Source organism: Fukomys damarensis, unplaced genomic scaffold (genome assembly GCF_012274545.1).
Source record: "Fukomys damarensis isolate Sample0158 unplaced genomic scaffold, DMR_v1.0_HiC HiC_scaffold_32, whole genome shotgun sequence".
NCBI classification, from domain to species: domain Eukaryota; kingdom Metazoa; phylum Chordata; class Mammalia; order Rodentia; family Bathyergidae; genus Fukomys; species Fukomys damarensis.
In genome coordinates this window covers 12,254,671-12,280,098 of record NW_022900944.1, presented here as the reverse complement: position 1 = coordinate 12,280,098, position 25,428 = coordinate 12,254,671, and the positions used below count along the sequence as shown (strand labels likewise).

At 42.1% G+C, this 25,428-nt stretch overlaps 1 protein-coding gene across 1 annotated transcript in view; it reads left to right on the top strand.

The window, feature by feature from the left end:
* The window catches only part of Fto (FTO alpha-ketoglutarate dependent dioxygenase), a 391,986-nt gene extending 369,147 nt beyond the window's left edge, over nucleotides 1–22,839 (top strand). The window contains exons 10-11 of the mRNA XM_010629684.3: nucleotides 19,638–19,765; nucleotides 21,482–22,839. Coding sequence (XP_010627986.1) covers nucleotides 19,638–19,765; nucleotides 21,482–21,519 — 166 coding nt within the window. The 3' untranslated portion in view covers nucleotides 21,520–22,839. The remainder of the gene's footprint in view (nucleotides 1–19,637; nucleotides 19,766–21,481) is intronic.
* The last annotated feature ends 2,589 nt before the right edge of the window (nucleotides 22,840–25,428 follow it).

The window sequence follows — 25,428 nt, the reverse complement described above, 5'->3', positions numbered from 1 at the left end:
GTACTGGGGATTGAACTCTGGACCTTGGGCTTGCGAGACAGGTGGCGACATCACTGAGCTAAATCCTGGGCCCTATATATATATCTATTTTTAACTGGCATGAGCAAGATTAAATTTCATTACCAAGAGTGTAAGTTAAGGTCTGGATGTATTTCACCCAACCTTACTCATGTTTTTAATTGCACAAGTAACGTGCAAATACATTCTCTTTATAAAATTTCAAACTTTTTATTGACTGTCACTCCCAATCTTAGACTTCCTTGTCTTTCCAAATACTCTCTGAATTTATACCCGTAGATGTAGCCTCAGGCAAGTGGTCATTATGCTGTTCAAATCAATGCCCAAATTTCTTTTTTCACTCAATAATATGTCTTGTATTTGGAAATTTTTCCATGTTAAAACATATAAATCTATGCTGTTTAATTGTTGCAGAGAAGTCCATACTATGGATATACTATAATTTAGTATAATTCTCTCAATGATGAACATTTAAGATGTTTTCAGGTTTCCAAATTATAAGCACTTATGCAAAACATCAGTGTCTGTTTGGAACTAAGATTGTTCAATATAATTGTCTTAACAGCATGCTGGCTGTTGCATATCCAATTTTGAAAATGTGTGTACTGACCTGACAGCTCAGAATGCTTTTTTGAATGTCTTTTACCAAGCCATACTTACCTTCTGATCACAAGGACAAAAATTGTCATGAGATATTATTATCCTGAGGGCCCCACAAATAAATAGGCATTCCAAAAATGGTAATGAATTAAATGTCTTCAATATGGAAAAAATGATAGTCTGCTATCAGAAATGCCCAAGTAAAGGTTATTATAAAAAGGAAAATATCATTAAGATACCCATTAAGGTTTCTAGTTACACAGAATCAGTTATACAGGTCAGACCATGTCTCCTGAGCTGCATGTTGAAATAGCCTTTATGATACACAGTATTCTACATAATACAGTACTGAGTTCTCTATTGGCCTTGTTTTCCAACACCTATGTTTTAGAGTGGCATCAGTGACTTACATAAAGGCTGGCTTGCCAGTTAGTGAACCTGTACATAGCCTTGATAAGCATCTCTCAGTCTCTTATAAACCCAACAGATGGCAAAGTATTATTATAATTTTTTTTTTTTGGTACCTGGGATCAAACTCGGGACCTTGCACTTGCAAGGCAAGAGGCATAACCACTGAGCTAAATTCTCAGCTGCAAGATATTATTTTAAAGGATGAGATTTTGCCAGTGTTTGAGTGCTTAATCTCATGAAAAGTTTTCCATTAGGGATCTCATGTTCTGTCATTCCTTTGGACTAGAAATAGTGCTAAGATCCAGCCTACCAGTTGCCTCTGAGTTAGTGAAAGAATAAGGCACATAGTCTGATACGTTTATAGAAGTGGAGAATGGAAACTTCCAGTTGATATCAAAGATTCTGGATATTTTTTAAATAGTTCACACTAATTACATTTAGAGTTAGGACATAACTCAAAGTTGGGTTACTGGTTGTGAGGGTTAAGCTTACTTGTCAACCTGATTGGCTTGGGAGCTTATGAGGTTAGGAAAGCACACTTCTGTGTGTGTCTTTGGGTCATGGAGGCGTGACCTTGAGGTCTGTGTCTGGTCTCTGGTTTCTTCTTCTCTGGTGCTGTTCCTCTGCTCTGCTTCCTGGCCTCCATGAAGTTAGCACCCTTGCTCTACCATACTCTTCCGCTGTGATATTCCTGCACTGGAACCAGCGATCGTGGACTGCAACTGTGAACCAAATAAACCATTTCCTCCTTTAAGTTGTGAGTGTCAGGTATTTGGTCCCAGCAGTGAGACAGCTGAATAAGAAATCTCATAGCATGTCAGGTAGAGGTTTTGCTTTAGTGAAAACGAGTAGCTTACTTGAAAATGGCGCAAACAGTTATGGAAATGGTTCTCCCAGAGTGTATAGATACTGGTTATCTCTTATTCCTTTCATTCAGATTCATTGCTGTTAATTGCCTCTGTTTTTTATGTTGAGCATACTTATCTACATCTTATAAAAGAGGAGCTGTGAGATACTATCACAAGTTAATGGAATCTGGCTGGTCATGAACACCTATAATCCCAGTACTCCTGAGGCTGAAGCAGGACAATTGCAGGAAGTTACAGGCTGGCCTAATCTGTATAATGAGACCCTGTTTCAAAACGAAACAAAGCAAAACATTAATGGAATCCAAAGGAAAAAATAAATGATAAATTGGATTTCATCAAAAACCATAAACTTTTGTGTATTAAAAAATATTTATCAGTGGTCAGTCTCAACTACATAATGAGACCCTGTCTCAAAAAAACAAAAACAAAAACAAAAACAAAAAAATTATCAATGAAAGTGAAAAGACAACTGGCAGAATGGGAGAAAATACTGCAAAATATATATCAATCTGATAAAAGTTTAGTATATGTAAAGAACTCCAAAAAAAACAAAAACAAAAAAAAATCCAATTTGAAAATAGGTGAAATACTGGATTTGATATTTTTCCAAAGACGATATGCAAATGGCAAGTGCATGAAAATATTTTAATATGTTATTAGGACATTCATATCAAAATCATAATGAGATGCTTCATACTTCACACTTAATAGCCTTGTAATTTTATTTATTTATTTATTTATTTATTGGTTTTTTGAGACAGGGTCTCATTATGTAGTTGACCTGGAACTCACTATGTAGCCCAGGCTGGTCTTGAGCTCACAGTGATCCTCCTGAGTGCTGGGATTACAAACATGCACCACCGTGCCTGGCTGTGTAATTTTTTTAAAAACATAAATATAACAAGTGGTGAGAAGGATGTGAAGAAATTGGAGCCTTTATACATTACTGGTAGGAATGTAAAATGGTAAAGCACCTCTGGAAAAAAACTTGGTGATTCCTCAAAAAAGTAAATGTAGAATTATATATGAGCTAGCAATTCCACTTCTCGATATATACACAGAAGAATTGAAAGAAGGGATGCAAACATCTACATGTACACTGGTATCCATCGAAGCCATTATATTCACAGGTGAAAATGACTCGTGTTCACGAACAGATGAATGTATAAGCAAAATATATTTTACGCATGTAATGAAATATTAGTCATAAAAGAAGTGAAATTCTGATATATACTACAACATGAATGAATGTTGAAAATATTATATGAGGTGAAATAAGCCAAGCATGGAAGAACAAATATTGCATGAAATATCCAGAATAGACACATTCATGGAAACAGAATAAGTTACAGGTTACTAGGGACCTGCAGAGAGGGATTAGGAAGTTAATACTTAATAGGGACACTTTCTGTTTGGTGTAATGGAAATATTTTAGAAATAGCGGAGGTGATTGCACAATATTGTGACTGCAATCAGTGCACTTAATTTATACTTAAAATGGCATATTTTGTTCATATCACAGTAAAAAAAAGCTAATAGAACTAGAAATAGAAGTGTAGCTTATTGTCTGAAGTTACAAAGACAGCCAGTTAAGGAACTAAAAATACCAAAAACACTTTTATTGCAATGTAACAAATCACTCCAAAAGGAGTGACTTAAAGCAACTACAGCAGTTTATTGTTTCTGTCCTTCTGTGGGCTGAGTAGGGCTCAGGACTGGTCATTTCTGTGATTTCTCAGGTCTGGTTCAGCTGTGCACTGGGATTGCTGGGCTTCTCTTTCTCCATGTGGCTTCAGGGCCTTTCCCTGTGGTCTCTCCAGTGGGATAACTGATCTTTTAGGACTCAAGACTCCCAAAAGTCCAAAAAAGTAGTCATTGCCAGGCTTTTAAAAGAAATTAGCCCAGTGTTGCCTCTACTTTATTTGATGTTGAAAGCGAGCCAAAGCAAAGACCAACCCAGACTCAGCATGGTAGAGGACACTGGTGGTATAGTCCTCTGGGGACAGTGTTTGCATGTGCATGGAATAAGGAAGCCAACAGATCATACCTAAATCGATAAACCATGAAAATAAAAGTGTGCATATTAATTATAGGTACAGAAAGTAATCACCATAAGAAACAGATCTGGAGGGTTTGATGGACTAGCATGGAACACTCTTGCCTTTCATTGTTATGAACATTTCTGTATTATAGAATTGAAACTGTATGTACCGTGTTTCAATAACATATAGGGTAGTAGCTCAGAGTGTGAGTGCCTAGGGTCTTATTTTTAGCCACATCATTCAGAAGTTGTATTAATTTGGACAAGTTACATAACCCTTCAGTGCCTCAGTGTTTCCATCTGTAAGATGTGGGATCAACATCACACAAACTTCATAGAGTGATTAGGATTACACAAGCAAACATAGTGCCATCTGGAACATAGTGAGTGCTCTACAAACATTAGTTATTAATGATTACAATATTAAAAAAGAAAAAATAGGCAAATCCACAGTGGACTCAGGATCCCAAGACTTGGATGCTAATCCCTTGACTTTGTCACAGTATATGGAGCAGGTCTGTTAATATCACCTTGGATCTTAAGGTATAGGAGGTAAGATTAGCTCCTAAGGGCAGTCTCATGGCTGTTGAAAGTTGCCTTGCTAAAAAATGAGAATCCGGGGCAGGGATTTGGCTCAGAGGTTCCGCCACCTGCCTCGCAAGCACACGGGCCTGAGTTCAATTCCACGTAACAAAAACAAAAACAACAACAACAAAAAAATCTCTTCTTTTAGAAGAGATCTTTGGATTCTTTATAGTAGAACCTGTTCCTTCATCTTCATGCTATACCTGCTATAGGGAAATTATTCAAAGTCTCACTCACTGCCTTCCCAAAGACCTTTCTCCTGGGAAAGAATTTTATAAATCGTTTTTAAAGTGATAGTGAACACAACTTCCGTGAACTTAAACATGAGGCCAACTGGAAAAGGACATTAACTTGGAACTGATTAAATTGCTCCTGGTCTGTATATGCTGGCTCCTGAACGAATCTCTCCCAAAAGGCCATGCACGTGTTCAAACCTGTATGAAACCCTACAGAAGTTTACTTCCTCTTCCCTCACCAGGGAGTGTAAAGCTCATGTGTCTCCCCATCACCCCAATAAGCAGCATGATCTGTGTGAGAGGTGGTGTAAAATATTAGCCCCTTAGAAATAGTTGCATTTCAGAATATCTTTCTCTCATTTTCCTCTCTAGTCCTGAGAAAAATGAGCTACTGATAGACTTTCTCACATTGGTTGAGGCCAGAGAAAGAGCTATTTTGGGAAGGAATTCCATCCTGGTGTTCACACCACATAGGCCGGCCACTTGCTAATGGCTCTTGTACAGGTTAGCTGTGGGACTTAACCAAAAAAGAAAAAGAACAGCATAAATCAAATGTGAATTCAGTTCTGAAGATACACATCAGGTGGGCTTGGGAACACAAGAAGCTTTGGTGGTGTTCCTTCTCTTCTAGTACCTTTGGGCATTAGGTAGGACCTTTGTGGGGCAATCTCCAGATAGAAAAAACAATTTAAGTGAGGAAGAGCATGCTTTCCCAGGTCCTACAGTCTCGCCTGAGCTGAGCTATCAGCCCTCACAGCAGAAGAAGCATAATGGAGCCTCAGTAAGGTATTCTGTGCCAACTCCCAGGTGGTCTCCCCTGCAAAAGTGTCATTCCAGAAAGTACAAATTCTAACTTAGCAGTCTTCGGAAAAGCCTGGCTCCCTGGCAGCCCAGGCATGGGGGCAGGAGGTCACAGCAGCTAATCAAGTCCTTGCTGTGCTGCCCTGACTCGCTGCCGAGCCCTGGCCAGTTCCCAGCTGACCCCACTCCTGTAATGCTCAGTGAGGAGCCGCTTTTCTCCACTCATTGGCCTGTTTTCAGGAGCTGGAAAGGTGACTTGTAACAGGCCTCTTGTTCCTGGACTCCTGTATAATGACATTCTGCACAAGCAGATGTCGTCCTTTGATTCCTTATGACCTTCTGGATTTGGGCAAATGAGGAAGCCCCTGGGATCCACGGTGAGGGTCTTAGGGTGTCTTTCCTGGAAAGAGCCACTCTCATCTTCCCCCTCACCCCACTTCATCCCCATCTCCTCCAGACCATGTGGCAAGGACATGGCCTCACTCATTCGTAGGGTGGGGAAAAACCTTCTTCCTGGAGCCAGAGGACCTGAGATGAGGTGGCCAGACCATTCTGCACCTCAGTATTTACCAGACGTGACTCCAGGTCCCTGTGGCTGTTTAGCTTGACAGATGAGAAAATGCTGCTTCAGTGCCCTTCCCAAGGTCACTCCACAAGCGTACACTGGTGCTTGGAGATGAGATCACCTCTAAACAGTGAAGTAACTACAGCCCCAAGCTGACTGTGAAACTATGTACCCACCATTGCTCAGGGAGCACATAACAGTGAAAAACAGATCAAGCCTGTCTCAGCTTGCTCTTGCCTCAGAGGTGCCCAGGTGGGAAAGTTAGGGTTGTGATGATTAATTAATTAACCCTCCTTGACACCCTGAAGTTTGGAGGCCATACTGCAACCCTAAGGCAGTCTCTTTGGCAACCCATCCTGCCCTTCTGAGGCTGCAGGGGGCTGTCTTCAGTGGTGGCGTCACTAGAAGCACAGGTATGCATGCACGTGCGTGCACACACATACACACACAACTTCAGTCAGGCGATTTTAGAATTTGGTCTACTCTCTATTTTTAAAAACTCCTTTCAAGCCAAGTCATTTTAGAATCAAACCCAGTGCTGACTCAGAAGGCCTGTTCAGTCTTCCATGACTTCAGCATATAGAGTTACCTTCTTCCTCAGCCTGAATCCACAGCACTAAAAAGCAAAAGAACAGCATAAATTGAATGTGAATTCAGTTCTGAAGATACACATCAGGTGGGCTTGGGAACACAAGAAGCTTTGGTGTTGTTCCTTCTCTTCTGTTCCAGTGCAAAGGGGACAGTGCATCAAAGCTATCAGGGCAGTAAGGTTCACAGCCATCCCTTCCTTTCAGACCCAGAGCAGGCAGAGCCTCTGAGGGCACAGAGGAGACGTAAGGAAGATATTTGGCTTCGTAAGGCCAGTTCTGTGTATAGGTTAAGCATAGAAGCTTCCTCTCATGAAATGACCCAATTCCTAAAGCAGTCTAGAGGCTTTTGGCACAATAGTGAGTCAAAGATTTTATCACTCTCCTACGTAAAACCCTCCAGTAATTTCCTGTCTAGATTAGAAAAGAAATCCACGCTACACAGTGGCTTCCAAGACTCCGGACTTAACTGACTCCATCTTCTCCTTCTTGTCTCCTCAGTGTCCTTGGCCAGCCACAGTGGCATCCTTACTCTCCTTGGTGGATACCTAACCCTTTCTCATCCACAGCACTCTCTCCCTAAACAAACACTTACGCTACTACCCTCACTGCCCAAGGCCCTCCACATGCTCCCCATTCACTCATTCCTGTCCCCATTTGATTTGCTTTAGAGCATTTATCTCTAGGTAAACTTAACATTTATTTGCTTCCATCTTGTGGCAAAAATACTGCTTTTCTATCCTGTCCCCGCTCTTCCTTTCTTCCTTCGCATAGAATCTCAGTTTTGATAGGAATAAAGTGGCAGCATATCCTGCTGAAAACCTGTACCTCCCAGCCTCCTTTGCAGCCTAGTGACTAAGTTCTAGTGGCTGACTGTCCTCCTTAAAAAGAGGGGGTGAGTTCATCTTTTATCCTCCCCTTTCTCCTGTTCCCTGCCTGGGTCTCAGATATGGTGGCTAATGTATCTTGGAAGCACAGGTAACCTCATGGATAGCAGCCATCTGCCAAAGATGGCGAGAGCACAAAAGTAGATGGAGCAGCCTGGGTCCCAGCATCCATGGCCTGCTCTCATGTGATCGCCGCAGCCTCCTTGAATGTGAAATAAAGATAAAATGTTCATCTTCTTTAACCACAGTTGTTTCTAGTCCCTTTTACTAGCAGCTTTTAACTGAACATATTACCTGTCTGTCATCGTGCATCAAACAAGTCCCACAAAACCTGGAGCCTGGTTTACTTCACTATTGTATCTCCATACCCTGATGCTTAGTAAATATTTGTTGAGTGAAGACTGAAAGTAGTAACAGAAATTCTTGTTCCCAAATTCTGGCTTTATCAGTGCAGATATCAGTGGTCACTCGGTAAGCAGCATGGAGGTGACATCACTCTTGGTCACTGGACCCAGTGATGTATTTATATGGACAAAAGCAGTGTTAATTTCCAGATATTAGCTATGGAAACTGTCATTCAGTTCCTAAGGGTATGAAGTGCAGCTTTGCTTTGGTTTAAGACTAGAGTGTTTAGGACGTCTTTGGAGTTCAGGGGCTTAACTTGATCCTGCAGTTTGGACTTCTCCTGTGGCAGAAGAACTGCAACAAAATATAATTCTGTTCCTATTCTAAAATATTCACAGCAAATGGAGTCACTCATTATCTCCAACCCTAGGATGAAAGCAGCTCATAGTCCATGAACTTTTTGGCTATGAGGAATAGTGCTCGGGAAGTTGAGCCTATGCTATGCCTGTGTTACTTTTAAGGGAATTAGAACTGGCCTGAAAAGTAGCTTTTGAATCAAGAATGATGATGACGGCTAGTACTTTCACTTTTGCTGAAAGAGGAAGCTCAGTATAGTAGAATAATGCTGACTGAAGAATGCCCTAAGTTCTAGTCCCAGCCGTGTGACATACTGGCTGTGTGACCTGGAGCAAAACTTCCACTTCCTCATCTCCAAACTGATTTAACACCTCTCTTTCCTACCCCACTAGAGGGGATCACACAAGATAAGGTATATAGAGATAAACCTGTTGTTTGTGTTGAAGTGTCTCTTACTTGTTGAGATATAGGAAGAAAGTTAGGTGCTGTCTAATCCAGCCCTTCTTTATAGAGATCTTAGTAAGAACAGCCAGAAAGTCGAGGTTTTGCCCGAAGTCACAGGGTAAAACAGTGGCAGAGCTAGGTCTTGAATTCTCAGAGGAGTATTCTCCATACCATGCCATCATCCTTGTCAGTGGGTAATGATCTGATTGCTATTATCACTATTTGATTTGCCTTATACTTTTACTTATTATTATTATAGTATTAGGCAAAAGGGAAATTTATTCCATTTGAAGGAGTGCAGTTCAGAGACAAATTGCTTTCAATCATTAGTGCATTCTTAGTGCATTCTGCAGTATTTATTACGGTTACCATGTGCCAAACTCTGCCATAGCAGTGAGAAAAGCAGACAGAAATTCCTGCCTTGAGGGAGCTTACCTGACACAGACATCCCCACACATAGATATACACATAGCAGATGGCACTAAATGTTACAGGGAAAAATAGAGGAAGGGGAAATGCTATCATCTTAAACTGGAGTGGCCGCAGGGCTCTCTGACTTGATTCTGTTTATGCACTGACCCGAGGGAGTAGGGGAGTGAGCCACATGGGTATCTTGGAGGAAGAGCTCTACGTAGAATAAACAACAGGTAATGATACCGAGAGAGTGTTCTTGGCCTGTTCGCAGAAGGGCACTCAGCCAGTATGAATGGAGCTAATGCACAAGGGACCATTGAGTGAACCCAGGATGGGGAAAGGGTAGATCCTATAGGGCACTGTGTAAGAATTTTGACTTCTACTCACTCATCTGTTGAATCAGGGCAAAGCATAAATCCGTCAGAAGATTGGCATGTCCTCGATAACACTGCCATTTTTATCTCAGCCCACCGTTTTCTCTCCAGCACTAAATTTGAACTGCCTCACAATATTTGGTAGTGGATGCCTCTGAGTTTTCCATCATAAGTAGTGTTGACCTGCTAATGAATGTTCTTAAGAAGAGGAAAGAAGTGAGGACCCAAGTAGCCTAAAGTTTCAAATATGGTCAAAATAAACTGGGGAGAGATTTCTCATCATCCAAACACCAACTAAGCAGGTTACACAAAAGTATTTCTAAAAACAGCAGTGCAGTGGAAATAGACTGACAGGTGAGCAGATGGGGGAACCATCAACTCAAATTTATTTCACAGCTTACAACTCAAATGAGCATCCCACAGTCAGAACAGCTGGCCTTTTATTCTGTAATCCATTGATTGTCCTTTGCCTTGCTCATCTCAGGAGTACGAATCGATTATGCTCCAGTGGCAGTCTGTCTGTCTGTCAGTCTTTGACTTTGCAGCAAAAAATCCTTTGTAGAAAAACAAGCTATTTGTGTAAATCAGATTTTTCTATAACTTCTGCTTCTACTCCTGGTCTTGAAGTTTCTAGCTTCTGAAAATCAGTGGCATTGGCTTTTTAGCTTTTATTTTCATAACTATATTCATTGTAATCTATATTACTATCATTATCTGATTCTGAATGAATGGAATTTAACCAGATAGTCAAAAGTCACAAATCTTCAGCTTTGCAAGAAGTATTTTTAAAAAGCTGTTACAGTGCATCCAAAACCACAGCAACCTTGAATTTCTAGTCATAAGTTATTCCAGAATCTTTCTGAAGTTTGAGAGTATCCCATGCAAACTTTACTTAAATTTCAAGCAACAGGGAAGTCATGAAATTTGGAAAGGGTTATCTTTTGTCAATCATGGGCCTTTGTGGGGTACTGTGCTGACAGAGGACAGCAGAGACCATATTCTGTGACTGAAAGGAGGGCTTGATACTACCCAGTGGGGATTTTGTTCCAGTAATTGCATCCAATTGGACCTTCTGCGATGTTGCAGGTATAGCATTAATATCACTCATTAAGTCATATGCCTGTATGCTTTCCCTCCCAATGGCTGAGTCACTGGCAGAATATATTTTCTTCCAAAGTGTTTGTTTTCATTGTTGCCCTTTAAAAATAATGAGTTCATTCTATTCCCTTGCAAGGAAAGCTACTCTAGACTGCTTTGAAATTGTATATCTTTTGTTGAGCACATTTCTGCATTGGTTCCCTAGCTTTGTATGCTGGGGAACCCAACCCGGCCCCTCTTAAAGCTTCCAACCAAGCTACCTCAGACGTGATACATATAATCAGCCAGCCCATTTGACCTTTATATTGTTACCCTTGGGCAGGTAGAAGTCATGCAAGTTTCAGGTGACCCTATCATGTGACCAGAGATCAAAGGTCAGCAGCTCCTAAATGTTCAGCTGTCAAGGTAGCCCATTCATCACTATCATTATGTAACTGACAAGCCGACAAATGAACCTAGAGATAAAATGATTCTCAACCTCCTGGATTTACACCCCAGTGGTGGGCCAAGCAGTCTCACATATTAAGTGAGTCCCTTAAGTAGGGGGAAAGACTTCAGGAGACCTGTTGTATGCAGTAGACCCTGGGAGGTCACCAGTCGTCTGCTTGCAGGGCCAAGTTGCAGATCTACAAAAGATGCTGCTGCTCTGATTTCCTCTGAAATGCAGATGAGTCTAGTGTTAATTCTTTATAGATCCAAAGATACCCATATGTCCCCACCACCACATCCTGCCTTTGGCATTTTTGTGGCCCTTTGGAACAGGATAATACGGCACAGTGTTTTTTCCAACTGGCCTGATCCTAGGAGTCACTTAGGAAAACTAAAATTCTCAGGACCCTCCCCTGGAGAGTAAGTGCCTTGGGGGCCAAGTGCCTTTGGAAACATGTTTTTAAACATTAAATGATTCTCCTGATGCATGTATTTTGAAATAGTACAAAGAACTTGAGATTTGGAACCCAGTGATTTAGGCACCAAATCCTGACTCTATCTCTTGTTTGTCTGTGAAAACTTACTTGGAGAGGCTAGTTAATCTCCTGGGCCCATTTCCACTTTGAGGATAAACATTTAAATAAAAAATATTAACAGGGCACTTAATATTTCTATTGATTATCATTACTATTTATGATTATTACTGGAGTTCCTTTGGTCTGAGAGATGGCATTGAGGAGCACTGGCATGAGATAGAATAACTTTATAGTATTTCCCATGGCAACAAAAGCTCTCCTAAACCTGTTAAGGCAAGGGCAGAGGGACAGGAGTGAGGAGATGGCAAGAAGACCACACAGTATAATCCTGTGAGTAGGGAAGAGCCTTAGCAGAGGCAGCAAATGTGCTGGGGATAGAAAGGGAAAGGGCCTGGCTTCCTCCAGACTCCTAAAGAAACAGTGGGAGAGGTCTCTGAGCCATCCCATGATGGCTTTTATACCAGCAAGATGCTCTTGCACCACCTCCTGGAAGTACAATATGAGCACCTTTACTCTCACCCCAGCATCCTTCTTCTTGGTAGAGCCTTTGCCATAGGCCAAAGGAACTCTTGGCTCTGATTCCATAAGCTAGGAGGACAGGCAGTCTTTATCAAAGGCAATCTCTTCTTAGTATGGCAATTTCTTTTATTTGAAGTTTCAAAGAGTTTAAGAAAATAATAAGCTTAACTCTATGATAATTACAATTTTTTATTTACTTAATAATAGGCAAATATATATGTATCATTTAAGTTTTTTTCTGAAGTTTGAAAATTCTGTGTATTTTTAGGATGGGCATTACTCTGCAAAATGTAATTTAGAAGTATCATTTGGGATTTCACTTTTTAAAAATTAATTTTATTGGTACATTTAAGGTGTACAATATAATGACATTCATCATTAGAAATTTGCACCTTTACATAATCCATCTTGGTCCTTATTTTTCTTAGAATCCAAAGTTTGAACTCTAAATATTCTTTCTCACCTAAAACAACAACAGCAACAAAAAGCCTTGCTATAGTTCAGAGAAATTATTATTGGTCATACATTTGCTGAGGATAAGATTAAGAACTATGACAACTATTGTTTATTCAGGAAATGCCTTTTGAGTTTCAATAAATGTGGAGAACACAGGCTAAATGAAATAGCTTGGCTTCACCCTTTGGATTTTCTTCTCATCACGAGTATGACCAAGGTCCAGGCATTAGGGTTAGCCATGCTGAATGGCCTGACGATTTCCTGGAAAATGTCCAGTTATCCATGTGGTTCAATGGCCTCGTCTTGGTGTTCAAAAGCATTTTTTAGTGTATTTGGTAGTCATTTGTAAAGCACTTGAATAGCTAACTTATATTGGACTTCTCACTTTGTCATATTGGACTTCTCACTGAGGTATGAGGATCAAAAGTAAATTTGTATATGACTAGAAGTTAAGCCCAGCTTCTCAAGAGGTCATGGTTGAAAAGTACTACTTGGTAAAAAGGTGTATTGATCCCGCCACCCAAAGAAAAGGGCTGACTTGTGAACACATTTTCCCCTACTCTCTGATGTGTGTTGACTTTGCTGATCTGAAAACGTTAACATGTGGGACAGAGGTAAGAGGTTAAAAGCTTTTCAAAGAGAGAGTGAACATACCTTTGTTGAAACTCACTTAGAAATTGGTTTTGCTAAGTTGTTCTGAATTAGGTAAACTGAGTTATACAAATTTGTCAAGCTGGTTTTATAAAACCACCTTTGTCAAAGCAGACCATTATGGTAGATACAAGTAGGGTGACTATATGCTGGGCGTGGTGGCATATGCCTGTAATCCCAGCACTTGGGAGGCTGAGGATGAGGGAGGATCGTAAGTCTGAGGCTAGCCTGGGCTACATTGCAAGTTCAAGGCCAACCTGAACTATGTAACAAGACTCTGCCTTTAAAAAAGAAAGAAACACAGACACAGACACACGCACACAAAAACCAAGTCAAGTGATGTAGAGTGACTACAAAGTTTTCCATGTTATCATAGTAGTGGTATTAAAAATCCAAGAAAGTAAATTATATATTAACTCATTCTTTTCTTTTCAGAAGATTCAGATAAGACTATTCTAAACTGGACTCATACTCTTTTCATCAATGACTAAAACAGATTATTTAGAGCAAAGCATAGTAGGGACTTTAAAAAGCCATACAGTAGAACAGATTTTTGAGGTTAGATTTTTAAATGTAGTGTTTAAGGCAGACAACATGGAGAATCAAAATGACACATGAAAAATTGCTTAGATTGTACATAAAGTACTACTGGGACTTAGATAACTGATATATGAAAAATACATCTTTAAATGCTGGAATCACACTGTGTGGCAGATGTTCTGACTCTGGGGGCCCAGAGCAGCTGAGTTGAGCAGAGAGCATTTGGGTGCCATATTGGGCTTACATTCCCTCCAAAGCAGAGGGTCTCAAGGGAGTTGGTGCTTTTTTGCATCATCATTTTCCTTTTTTTTTTTTTTTTTTTCCATGATCCTAGCACTTGGGTTTTATAGGTTAGTACAGATGTGAAGTTACACTAGTGTTTTCCACCTGAGGCCCCTTAAGACTTGAGACTGGCTTTGTGTTGTTTTTGAAAGAATGTATTCTGCTATGGTTGATATCCTAAAACGCACAGACCCCTGAGTGACTATCAACTCCTCACTGTAGAGGAAAATTCCATGGAAAAAACTTGACCTAAAGAATATATGCTTTTGGTCATTGGATATTTTCTGATGAAGCTGTTTGTTTAAAATGCTCTCACCTTTAGAAGTGTGACATTTCATTTTTATTTACAGGCCCTCCTGGCTAACATTGCTTGATCAGCTGTGTTTCTAAAAGTGGGAAAAGGCATACATGCAATCATGAATTCATGTGGTACTTTACATATTTTGCAAGCCTTTCATATACATTATTTGATCTTCACAGGCAAACAGAGGAGCATGAACTTCATGTAACAGCTAAGGAAGCTGAAAAATTAAGATATTTTCTCAAGGTCAGACAGAGAAGCCCTTAAGCACTTATGAGACCTCAAAGTCATTAGAATGAAAAGAAGAAAAATAAGTTTTGTCAATCATTTGCCATATTAGTGGTCCTTCTAGAAATAAAACTATTTTGTTCCTCCCCTAAAATGGTATAGAATCTCTTAAATATTTAAATCTGGCATGAGCAGCTTAATTGTCAATAGACAAGATCTATTTTAATCCAAATGCAAATCCATGAAAAGATGGAATGAAGTAGAAAGGCAGCCAGCCAGCTGTTCAGGGCCTGACCCCACCCTGGTTTTCCCTGACCAGTGTATGAACCTTGGGTAAGGCCAACCTCACACAGAAAGGGGGTCCAAATGTCCACCTCAGCCATCTCTCCCAGGTCATTGTGAAAGTCAAACAGAACGGTGTTGTGTATTGAAATTCTTTGGGACACTTGAACAGTATACAAAATGTAATTTTTGTTCTTATCAGGAGTTGCTATCTTCTTCACCAGTAAGGAATTCTCTCTTTAGGGTTCTTTTTTCTTGGCCTGTGATTTTTCTTGACCTGTACTTGGTGATATTTCTCCATGAAGTTCTAACTCTGCTGTGTGTGTGTGTGTGTGTGTGTGTGTGTGTGTGTCTGTGTGTGCATGCGTGAGTGCGTGTGTGTGTGTTTGGCTTGATATCCCAATGAATCTATTAGCACGAACCATTTCTCCTGAAATCATTATCATTGCCCCAGAGTAATGGAAATGTTACCTGTCCTTCTTTATTTGTTGCAAAATTTAGAGACAAGGAAGAAGACCGTATATGTTTTCTTAAAATCAATGACCAGCACATTACTGTAAAACCTATTGATTAAAAACACAAAGTATAATGTTAGTCATTTAGTCTGTGAAGTGATGCAATAAGAGAAGAAATTTATCCTTTGACTTTTGCATTAACCTTTTATTGACTGCTTGCATACCCATAATTAACACACACTTTAGCTAAAGTGGTTAATTTTAGCATGGCGACCAATGTCCACTAATGTAGCTGCAATCTTGATCATCCAAATGTAAGTGCAGCCCTGGGGGAAATCAGTAGGCAGCGAGGCCCTGTATGAGTTACACCTTGAGGTGGAGGCTGCAGGGACCTCTGGACAATCTGCTAACAGACCAACCCGTGTGACACGTCTCAGTCACTTCCTGGTCTGTCGATAGGTTATTCAGGCAAAACCATTCCTAAGTAGCAAACAGTTTTGTGGGTGGCTTATGGAGTCCTTTGAATTGAAATAATATGAATGTGGAAAAGCAGTACTTCGTGAAAGGGACAGCATTTTCCAAATAGATCCAAATTCATTGGCTAACCCTACAATCATCAGGAAAAATCCGGTTTCTCTTCAGAAGAGTAGTGAGGACAAGGTGGAAAGGGGAAGCTATAACTTCCTTGCTAGGCTCAGTAGGACAGGAGAATGATACTAAATTGGGGTCTCTTTTCAACATTTTTTATAAAGAGCCTCCAGTTGGTCATGAAAACTGGCTTATTTCCTGCAAAAGCCATGGAGGGTGGCACTGGCATTCCCTTGGCTTTTGAACCAAGTGGAAATAGAATTTGAACCAAAGATGAAGGTCAGTGTTTTTATGCTGTCAAACTCAAGTAATCTCTGCACACATTGTACTGTGTTGGCAGTGCACCAGATTCATGGCAGGGCCATTGCCATGGGTGTTGTAACAGGTAGACAAAATGGAGAGGTAGGAAGCATAGCCACCATGTCAGCTAGGATTCTTCGGGTTGCAAGTAACAGAAAAGCCTAACTCAGGCAATAAAGTTTGACATAGCTATTCCAGCAGTATCAGCCAGACCCCTGCTTCTTGGTGCACGGTAGAAAAGAATGACTATGTCTTGAAGAGGGGGGTATGCTTAGCTTAAGAAAGTCAGGGTTCTCCCTGTCCTCAGATGTGGAGCCCAGACCACATGGCTAAGTACAGGGAAGGGATGGATTCCCCACAGGAAAGCTAAAATCCTGTTAGAGGGGATGGAAGGAATAAATACAAGACAACAAATACCTACCACAGTCAGCCTTAGGCTGCTGTTGACCTTCTGACATAGCATCAAAAGGAGGATCATCTTCAAGTGACTTTAGATCATGAAACTTGACAATTCTGGGTGGGTAGCATATACAACACAGTTACACTGGACAAAGGCGTGACTCACATCCTGTGCAGGATGGAGCTGGATAGCACAAGGTCTCATCCTGCTACTCAGAACAGCACACAATTTAAAACTTACAAAGTGTTTATTCCTAAAAATTTCCATTTAATATTTTCAGACCATGTTTGATTATGGATAACTGAAATCACAGGAAGCAAAACCACAAAATAAGGGGGTCTACTGTATTGTCATCATTATCATTACTATTATCATACCCACTTACAGACAAGAAGCCAAGGCTCATTAAGTTAAAAAATACTTCTTGCCCCAAATGCCATGTCCTTCCGGGATCCCAGAGAACACACGGTCTATAATCGACCTACTTTCCCCATGTCAGGACATTGAGATCTAAAAAGGCAGAACAAGGGAATTGAGCAAGATGAGCAAGAGAAATCTTGCTCAAACCTAAAGAGGATCATTCCTTCAAATCATTCTTCAGCCCTTTCTTTTCCAGTTCCATGGCCTGACATGATTCTGAATCAAACAGCATAATCTGAGTTGAGGGCGTCTGTCCATTCCCAGAAGTAAATAAATACATCACCTCAAACAATGAGCCCGCTCCTGGACCCTTCCACTATCATTTGGAAATTGTCAGGGCACACTAGGCATTAAAGGAAGAACTTTAAAACAATCTTGAAATTGCCCTGAAGACATCCAACAAAGAGTTCTCATCCAAACCCAGATGCAGGCAACAAATACATGCAACTAGGGTCTGCATGGGTAGAGGTGGCTCCCACCCCAGCCATCCTTTGATGCAAGGGATGTGGCAGACAACTGGGGAACAGCTTCCCTGAAAGCAAAGCCAGTGGCTTTGGGAAGCTTGTACTACAAGACATAAGCAGACCTCTGCTGCAGATTTTAATATTTTTAATACATTCTCAAAGTGTGAAGGCAAAACCATTTGACAGGTGAAAAAGCATTTCTATTGACTTTTTGCACACCTTATGATATTCTAGGTGGATCGACACTTATCATAGGCCTTTAATCTGTCAAGCAGGATAATGTGTGCACGGATAATTTATCCACTCTGAGATTGAAATGCTCAATTTGGAATAACTTTTCCTCGCCAGTAAATTGAGCATCACTCAACAATTCTGAGGCAGAGAGAAAGCACAATTCAAAAAGCTTTGCAGAGTTCTTTTGTAATTAGTCGCAGCTTCCCTTGAATATTAATTTCCCCCTCAGCTCTTTCAAGTGATTTGGAGACTGTCACTGGAACTATGGTGAGGCATCTTGAGCAAGGCCAGCACGCGGCGTGGTCCCCAGCACCTATTGTGAAGTAGTCTGCAGAATGCACCCTCTGTCCCTCAGTGTATGCGTGCTTATCAGCGCAAACAGTTTAATATTTATGCTAAGAGGATTGTCAGAAGCAGCTTCTGTTGCTTTAATTCTTGTTTTAAATAAATAATGAGAACATTTAAACACATTACTCTTCTTGAGGCCCTGAGGTCAGCTAATCTTATTATTTATGAAGTGATGTGCTACATAATAGTACTTAGTGCATGTTAACAGACGCTATTATCAGGGCCTGATGCGGAGAGCTGAAGATATATTGGAATGTTATGTGTAATGTACAACGGATTGAGTGCGGAGGATGCCGGTATAGCAATTAACCACATGCGAAAATAGGTGTAAAGTTGAAGTATGTTTTCCCCTGGGGATCCCCTCACCATTAATAATTCCCCAGAGAAGGCGATGTCTTTTAGTTAGGAACCTTCTCTACCGTCAGGCTTAGAGTGGGGCTAGGCTATCCTATTCTTTGACCCCTCCACAGTCACTCCTGTACAGTCAGAGGGTGAACAGCGGCTATCAGCCCTTTTTAATTGATCCAGAGCGAGGATCAGGAAAGGCCAGGGTAGGGCAGCTTTGTGACTGACCCCTCCAGGTGTGGTCATAGCATTTGATCTGGGCACACACTTTCACTCTGACTGCCATGCCCCCTCTCCGAGAGAGAGTAAAGAAATTGTTCATTCCTTAGTACGATTTGTTTCCTTTTCTCTGATTTTCATTTTTCAGATAAATAAAGCTAATGCCACTGAGCTCTCCCAGTCCAGTATTAAATAAACTAGACTCTGGGAGGTAGATTCCTGCCAAGGTATGATGATGTTTTTCCAACTTTTTTCCTATGAGGCTATAATTTAGCTGCGTATGATAATTAATTTCTCTACTATTGATGAATAATCCATTTAATAAAAACCATGATTTAAGTGTTTTCCTTAGGGACTAACTCTTGCTAGCCTCTTAATTTAATTTTCTGGAAGTTTCCCCCACCTATTCATCAGTGGAAATGATTATTAACCTCTATTTGCATATATCCTTATAAACCAGTCTCTCCTTGGAGTGCCTTTTCGTGAGCACAGCAAGCTGGGACACTTGTAAATCTCTAGGATCTCCAAAGTCAATCCCAGTCTGTAATATTGTTTAATCTATTCTCGGATGTTTTAATGCAGTAAATTCAATTTAATCTTTCCCAGTAATCTAGTAATACATCGAAACCCACAAACATTTAAATCTGATAATGGCTTAATCACACACTTTAAATAACAGTTGAGATAATGAAAAAATAATTCACCATTTTGAAGGCAGAGTAACTGAATTTCCCTGATGATTGGCTTTTTTGAAGTCACTTGAGATAATACAAACCTGGGAATCGAAAAAAAAAAAAAAAAAGCCCAGCCCAGTAAGGAACAACTCTTCCTTCTTATAAACACCCATTTTCTGCCCCTACAGTTCATTCTTCATGATCATCACCGTGACCTTCAACAAAGAAGGCTGTTTTAAGAGCATTTTTCAATATTGGCTTCTAAATTTGCCATGAACTTGGCTCTTCTGGACTTTTTCCCCAGTGGATTAATTACCTCTTCTTATACTTCCAGGTGCCAGTCCCGAGTTGCCCGAACTTTGCCGGGGGATCAGAAACCAGAATGTTGGCCATACTGGGAGAAGGATGATCCCTCAATGCCTCTGCCCTTTGATCTCACAGACATTGTTTCAGAACTCAGAGGTCAGCTTCTGGGAACCCTAGAAGGAGCACGAGACTTGGGCAGAGAGGGAAAGATATCTGGCATTTTTTTCTCCAACCTTACCACAGGCTTGGGTGAGGGTAGACTTGTTTTGGCCCTTGTCCCCGTTCAAAAAGCTAGGGAATGGTACCCATAAGCATTAAAATGTTGAAAATGACACGGTGTTATAGTCTGACTTAGGAACTTTCCCTCAGAATAACTTGCCATTCAGATTCGTTCATGGGAGCCCTTCAGCCCCCAAGGGCCCAGCCTGTGACAAAGTCTCCTTCGTTCCCCTTCACCAGCCTCCGCCGAGTCATAGCAGACCCAGTAGCAGGGGAAAGAGAGTTTGGAGACATCAGACAGTCATCCCAGTCTCCCACCATGCCCTGTTGTACCTGTGCTATCCAACATGGTGTCCCCAGCTAGCTGTAGCTATTCTTAATTTAAGCCCACTTTTAATTTTAATGAAAAGTTTGTTTACCCACATGCTCTGGCCACATTCAAGTGTTTAACGGCCACATGTGACTGCTCCTGTGGACAGTGCAGCCGTGGGGCATGTTCATCACTTTAAGAATTCCTCGTGAATGAGATGTCTGTAAAAAGTCCAAGGGCAGTTCCTGTAGTTACTATTCCCATAAGGAAAAGAGATGAGAGAGCAGTGTCTCTCTGAAGACGAGCCTCATTCCCATCTCTGAGACAGAGCTCGGTAGAAACCCGCACCCGGAACCCTGTACCCAGGAGTGGGGAGGTGCTAATAAATAAAACAAAGCTGACAGCCTGTCTTCAGGGAGTGTCCCTAGTGATAGGGACAGAGACCTATTCCTGTTTATACTGCTTCGTGGATTTAACCAGCACGGGACAGTTTTTTTCCATAATTCCCCCTTCCTAGATAATGACAGGTGGCAGTGAGGTTCGAACAGCCCCGGTGCTTATCCCAGTGACATTGGAGCCAGAAAGGCCGTGCAGAGTGGAGGTTAAACCCGGGCTCTGGTTTCAGGGTGCCAGGACTGAGACTCCCGGGAACATGTGACCTTAGCAAGTTATTGTGCCTCAGTTTCCTCTGCAGTATGCTGAAGACACCACCTCCTTAGATGCAGATTAAGTAATCCAGCTCCATACTAGGACACTTCCTGGCACAGCGTTAAATACCAGTGGATCTGGCACTGTTATGTTCTAGTAAGCTGAGCTGGAAGGGGACACTTTCCTCTTCGTCCACCTTGTTCTGATTTTGTCTCATGCCACCATTAGTACGACTCTCACTTTCTACCCTGGTGTCCCCAGATCATGTGAGGACCCTCAGCCCCCTGTCTTCTCTTGTCTCTGTTGAGTAGCGTGGGAACTCTCACCCATGGTGCTCTAACCCACCTTCAGCATCTCACCGCTCAGAGAAAAGTTGTGTTCACAAAGCACTCAGGTTTTTATTGTGTTGAGATTCGAATTTCTCAGACCTTAGATTCCTTCCTTCATGTCTGAGCCTCAGCTTCCTCATCAGTGAAGGCAAGGTGAAGTGCTACCTCTAAAAGTATTAAATGGAATAATTAGGTAAGGAGTACATGGCATACAGAAGTCCCAGGCTGGGCCTCCTACATTGGGCCATTTAGCCCAGGGTTCTGTTTGGCTCCCAGGACATTTGCTCTTTGTTGTATTTCGTTAGATACCAATGTCTTAAAATCGGGAGATTTCACATCAGATTCAAATGTCTCTATTTGCTTTAGAACTCAGAATATCCGGCAGTCCCGGACCTCCATCCTAGCATGGCAGCCCACCAAGCAGCGTCTTCCGGCTCAGAAGCAGGCTGTGGCCCCCAATGGTTTGCAGCAGATCCCATGGCTCCCATTACCACTTATTGCAGACCTGACCTGCGTTGCACCTCCATGCAGGAGCTTTCCAGACTTTGTATCCCTGTAGGAGAAATGAGTAACATTTGTGCTCACCCCAATCTATATGTACCCTTGCTGAACTGTACCCGTGAACTGCTTGTACTAATGCCATGTGCATCATTAAACATTTGTATACAATAAAGATATTAAAATGATAAGAACTAAGCCAGCACACCAGCGGATGGACCTGCTTTGCTGGTATGGATGGGGTCCAGGTGGATGGAGGGAATTCTCAGGTGCAGCGGAATTGGAGGAGCCCTCCCCTTAAATGTCCAAAAGGCAAGGTCAAAGTTTTTAGAAGAAATGGTGGCTTTTGGTCAGCTCCCTAGGGGGGTTCATGTGGCTAGAAAGACAGAAAGCAAGAGACAACAGAAAGACAGCTGGCAGGGCCATGAGCACCAGCTCATGGGCTGCAGGCTGCAGAAAGGCCTGGTTCCCCCAGTGAGCTGGGCAGGATTCTCCTGGGAACAGGGGCACAGAGCTCCTCAACAGCTGTAGGGATGAGTGTAGAAGAGGAAGGGGAAAGCCTGGCCCTGGACTACTTTGCATCAGCCCCAGCTCTGCCTGTTTTGTGCCAGACTGCCCTGGTCATCAGCTCCCTGCTATCTTGAGAAAAGTGATCCTAGAGATCCCTTTGTACCTAGATGCAACTGACCTTCCTTCTGGATACCTTAGCACTATGGAAATCCATGGAATCCAGGGACAAATTTCTGCCTTCCAGAGGCTTCCAGGCTCCTAGAGTGCCAGGAATATGTAGTGATGACAGTAGGAGCTTAATGCTGTCAGGGGAGACAGGCCAGCAAATAAAGGGCGAGATCATTCCAGGTGGACCCAAGTGCTAGGCAGGATATTGCCTAGCTGGAAGATGGAGGAATCAGTTTGTGACCATTGACCAAGGAAGGGCAGAAGGCCAGCCAATTGGGGAATGGGGTTGTAGGGGAGAGCTTTCCAGAAGGAACAGCTGACACAACGGTCCTGAGACAGGGAAGTGCTCAAGGAAGGAAAAGGGCCCTGATGGGCTAGGCAGAGAAAGTGGGGAGGAGCCCTGGAGATGGAGAAAAGCCAGGAGCAGTGCCTGGGTTTTCTTTCACTGACCCTAAGAAACAGCTTTTACATAGGGACAGCAAGGAGTAACTTGAAGCACATTTTTTTTCAGCTTTAATTGAGTTCATTGGTACATTTTAGGGATACAGTACAGTTACATTCATCGTTGGGATCTTGTACCTCTACATGACAGGTCTTGGTTCTCACTTTTTCCCCTTGTCCCTGCCCTCCCTTCAACCCCTCTTGAAGCACATTTTTAAGTTCTGGCTACTACCTGGATTGCAAGGGTTTCTGAGGGAGCAGAGGACTCAATCCAGAGGAGCCCCTTTCCAGTTGGGGATTCCCCGTCTCTGTGGCAGGGCTGTTGGCCCAAGAGGCCTTGCAGGAACCTCCTGTTTGCAGAGTTCACACTGAGCAGCACCTCCTTGCCACCACCATGTGCACTCCCACAAGCACCCTCCAGCCCAGGAGAGTTCTCTAGACAGAAAAGAGCAGGGTCACTGCATCATTTGTGACACGAGTTTAGTAATAAGCTTCTAAATCCATCACTAAGTCAATCGAGGAATGCTGGAAATGAGATTCCATAGGCTCTACTTAATGGAGGCCTCGTGCTAAGGAGAAGAGTGTGTGTTTCCAGGGCGGGTATTTTCAAACGCAACTGTTTTGGATTTTGGTGGGTTATTTGTTTGTTTGTTTGTTTGCTCTAGTTAAGGCTGATTTTACCACTGGGCAGATTGCATACATTTGGATCTATGCCATGCTAAATACTGTTTGTTTTGGAGATCTGTCAGAGGCAAGCGCATGAAAGACAAGGGGATTCTGATTTGAAAAGGCAATCCTCATTCAGACAGACCCAGTTGGAGCAAAGCAGTGTGCATTAAAATGCGCTGAAGTGGTAATGCCGTTTATCCAGATTGCCTTTGTTACGTTGTGATTAACTGGTATTTTTAATTAAGTTTCATTGGGAGCCATAGGTATCGCGGTGGTGAAATCAATTTGACAACCATAAAGGGGGCGGGAAGGCACAGGCGTGCTGTAATGACTGCGGCAGTGGGGAAGACGGCAGCTTTTAGGGGGCAGGGTGGGAAGGTGGGAGAAGAGCCGGCCAGTAATGACTTCCTGCAGTGGGGAAGCAGGTGTCTGGTCGTCAGGGAAAGGAGAACTCACTGGTTCTCTCACTTGCCTGAGTGACCCTTAAATATTCGGGGCCTGCAGGGGCGAGCCTGAGGGTCTGCCCAGTCCCCGCACCTCCTGGAGGGGTGTTGTTGCTTCCAAAACCGTCCTGAGGGGTGGGGGTGGAGGTGGGGGTATTCTCACTGTTTTAGTTCCCACACCCTGAGGAGAAGCATGTTCTTCCTGGTATCTGGCCTAAATCATTTTTTAATAATAATAAAAAAAGAGTCTCTTTGCACCTGCCCCAGTCTTGTTTTGTTAACAGCCATCAGATTTCTCAAATCTGATTCCTGAGTGATAACAGAGGTTTCTGGCTGCAGATTTTCTGGGTCTGTCCTGGTGCTCTGTATGACCCTAAAGCTATCGCCCCTTCAAACCTCTGCCCCCCTTCGTGTGTGCGCACGTGTGTGTGTGTGTGGTGTGTAATGGAATCCAGGGCCCTCATGCTGAGCTACATCCCCAGTTTCATCACACCCACCCCTGCTTTTTTTATTATTTTAAAGCAGGCTCTCCCTAAGTTGCCCAAGCTAGGCTCAAACTTGGAATCTCCCTGCCTCTCTGTACAAAATCCGAGTCTACAAGATTCGAGTAATGTAACATCTAAGAAGACTACCGTTTCTTCTTAGAGAGTCATGTAACTCCCACCTAAGGTGGCTGTGGAGATAGTCTGGGTGTATAGATACTTCTAAGCTGTGCCTGGCATATGCAGGTCTTCAGTAAATCAGCAGCTATTATTATTAACCCAGTTTCCTGTGATCAGAGTTGGAGCTGTGGGAGTTGGGCAAATGGCTTCACCTCTCTGTGCTCTAAGCCATTGAGGTCATGGAGGAGATAAGACCTTCCTGGCTCGTCAGATTGCTCTGTCCCTCGTGATTGTGCATGTTAAGTGAGTCCCATTATATCTGGTACTTAGTAATCACTCGATACATATAAATTATTGTTATGATCAGTGTTGTCTCGGCTGAAATACTGGATAGTCACCGAAAAAGACTGCAGACAGCTATGGGTTAAGCAGAGAAGCGTATTACCAGCACGTCTTACTCCACTTACTCTTCAGAGCTCCTGTTTTTTTCTAGGCAGATGGCCTGGAACTTTTTATAAATAAGGTACCATGAAAAATGGTTCCTTAGTACTCCCATTAGTATAGCAGGATTAGGTCACCCTTTGCTATTTCAGATTTGCTTACCATCACCTTCTAATGGATGATCTGTGTACAACAATTGTTTATTGACTCCAAACGTCTGAGTAGTAGGGTCGGTCTGTTTCAAGGGGAGGGAAGCATTAATTAACTTTCAGCATTAGATTCAGTGATTCTTTTCCAATGATGCAGTTCACGACTTTGTTCACATTTACTTTTCATCAGTCCTGAAAGAATCTAGGTAAAATAGTTCTTCCACATGTGTGTGTCAGGCTAAATGGATCACAGCAGATACAGATCTGTTTGCCTGTCTGCACTTGCCTTTAGACAAAATTCATCAGTTTTACAAAAGCCACCCACCAAACATGGCACCAATACAAATGAAGTGCTTCAAGCACTCGGCTCTTCCCTTTGTTTCTGATCTGTA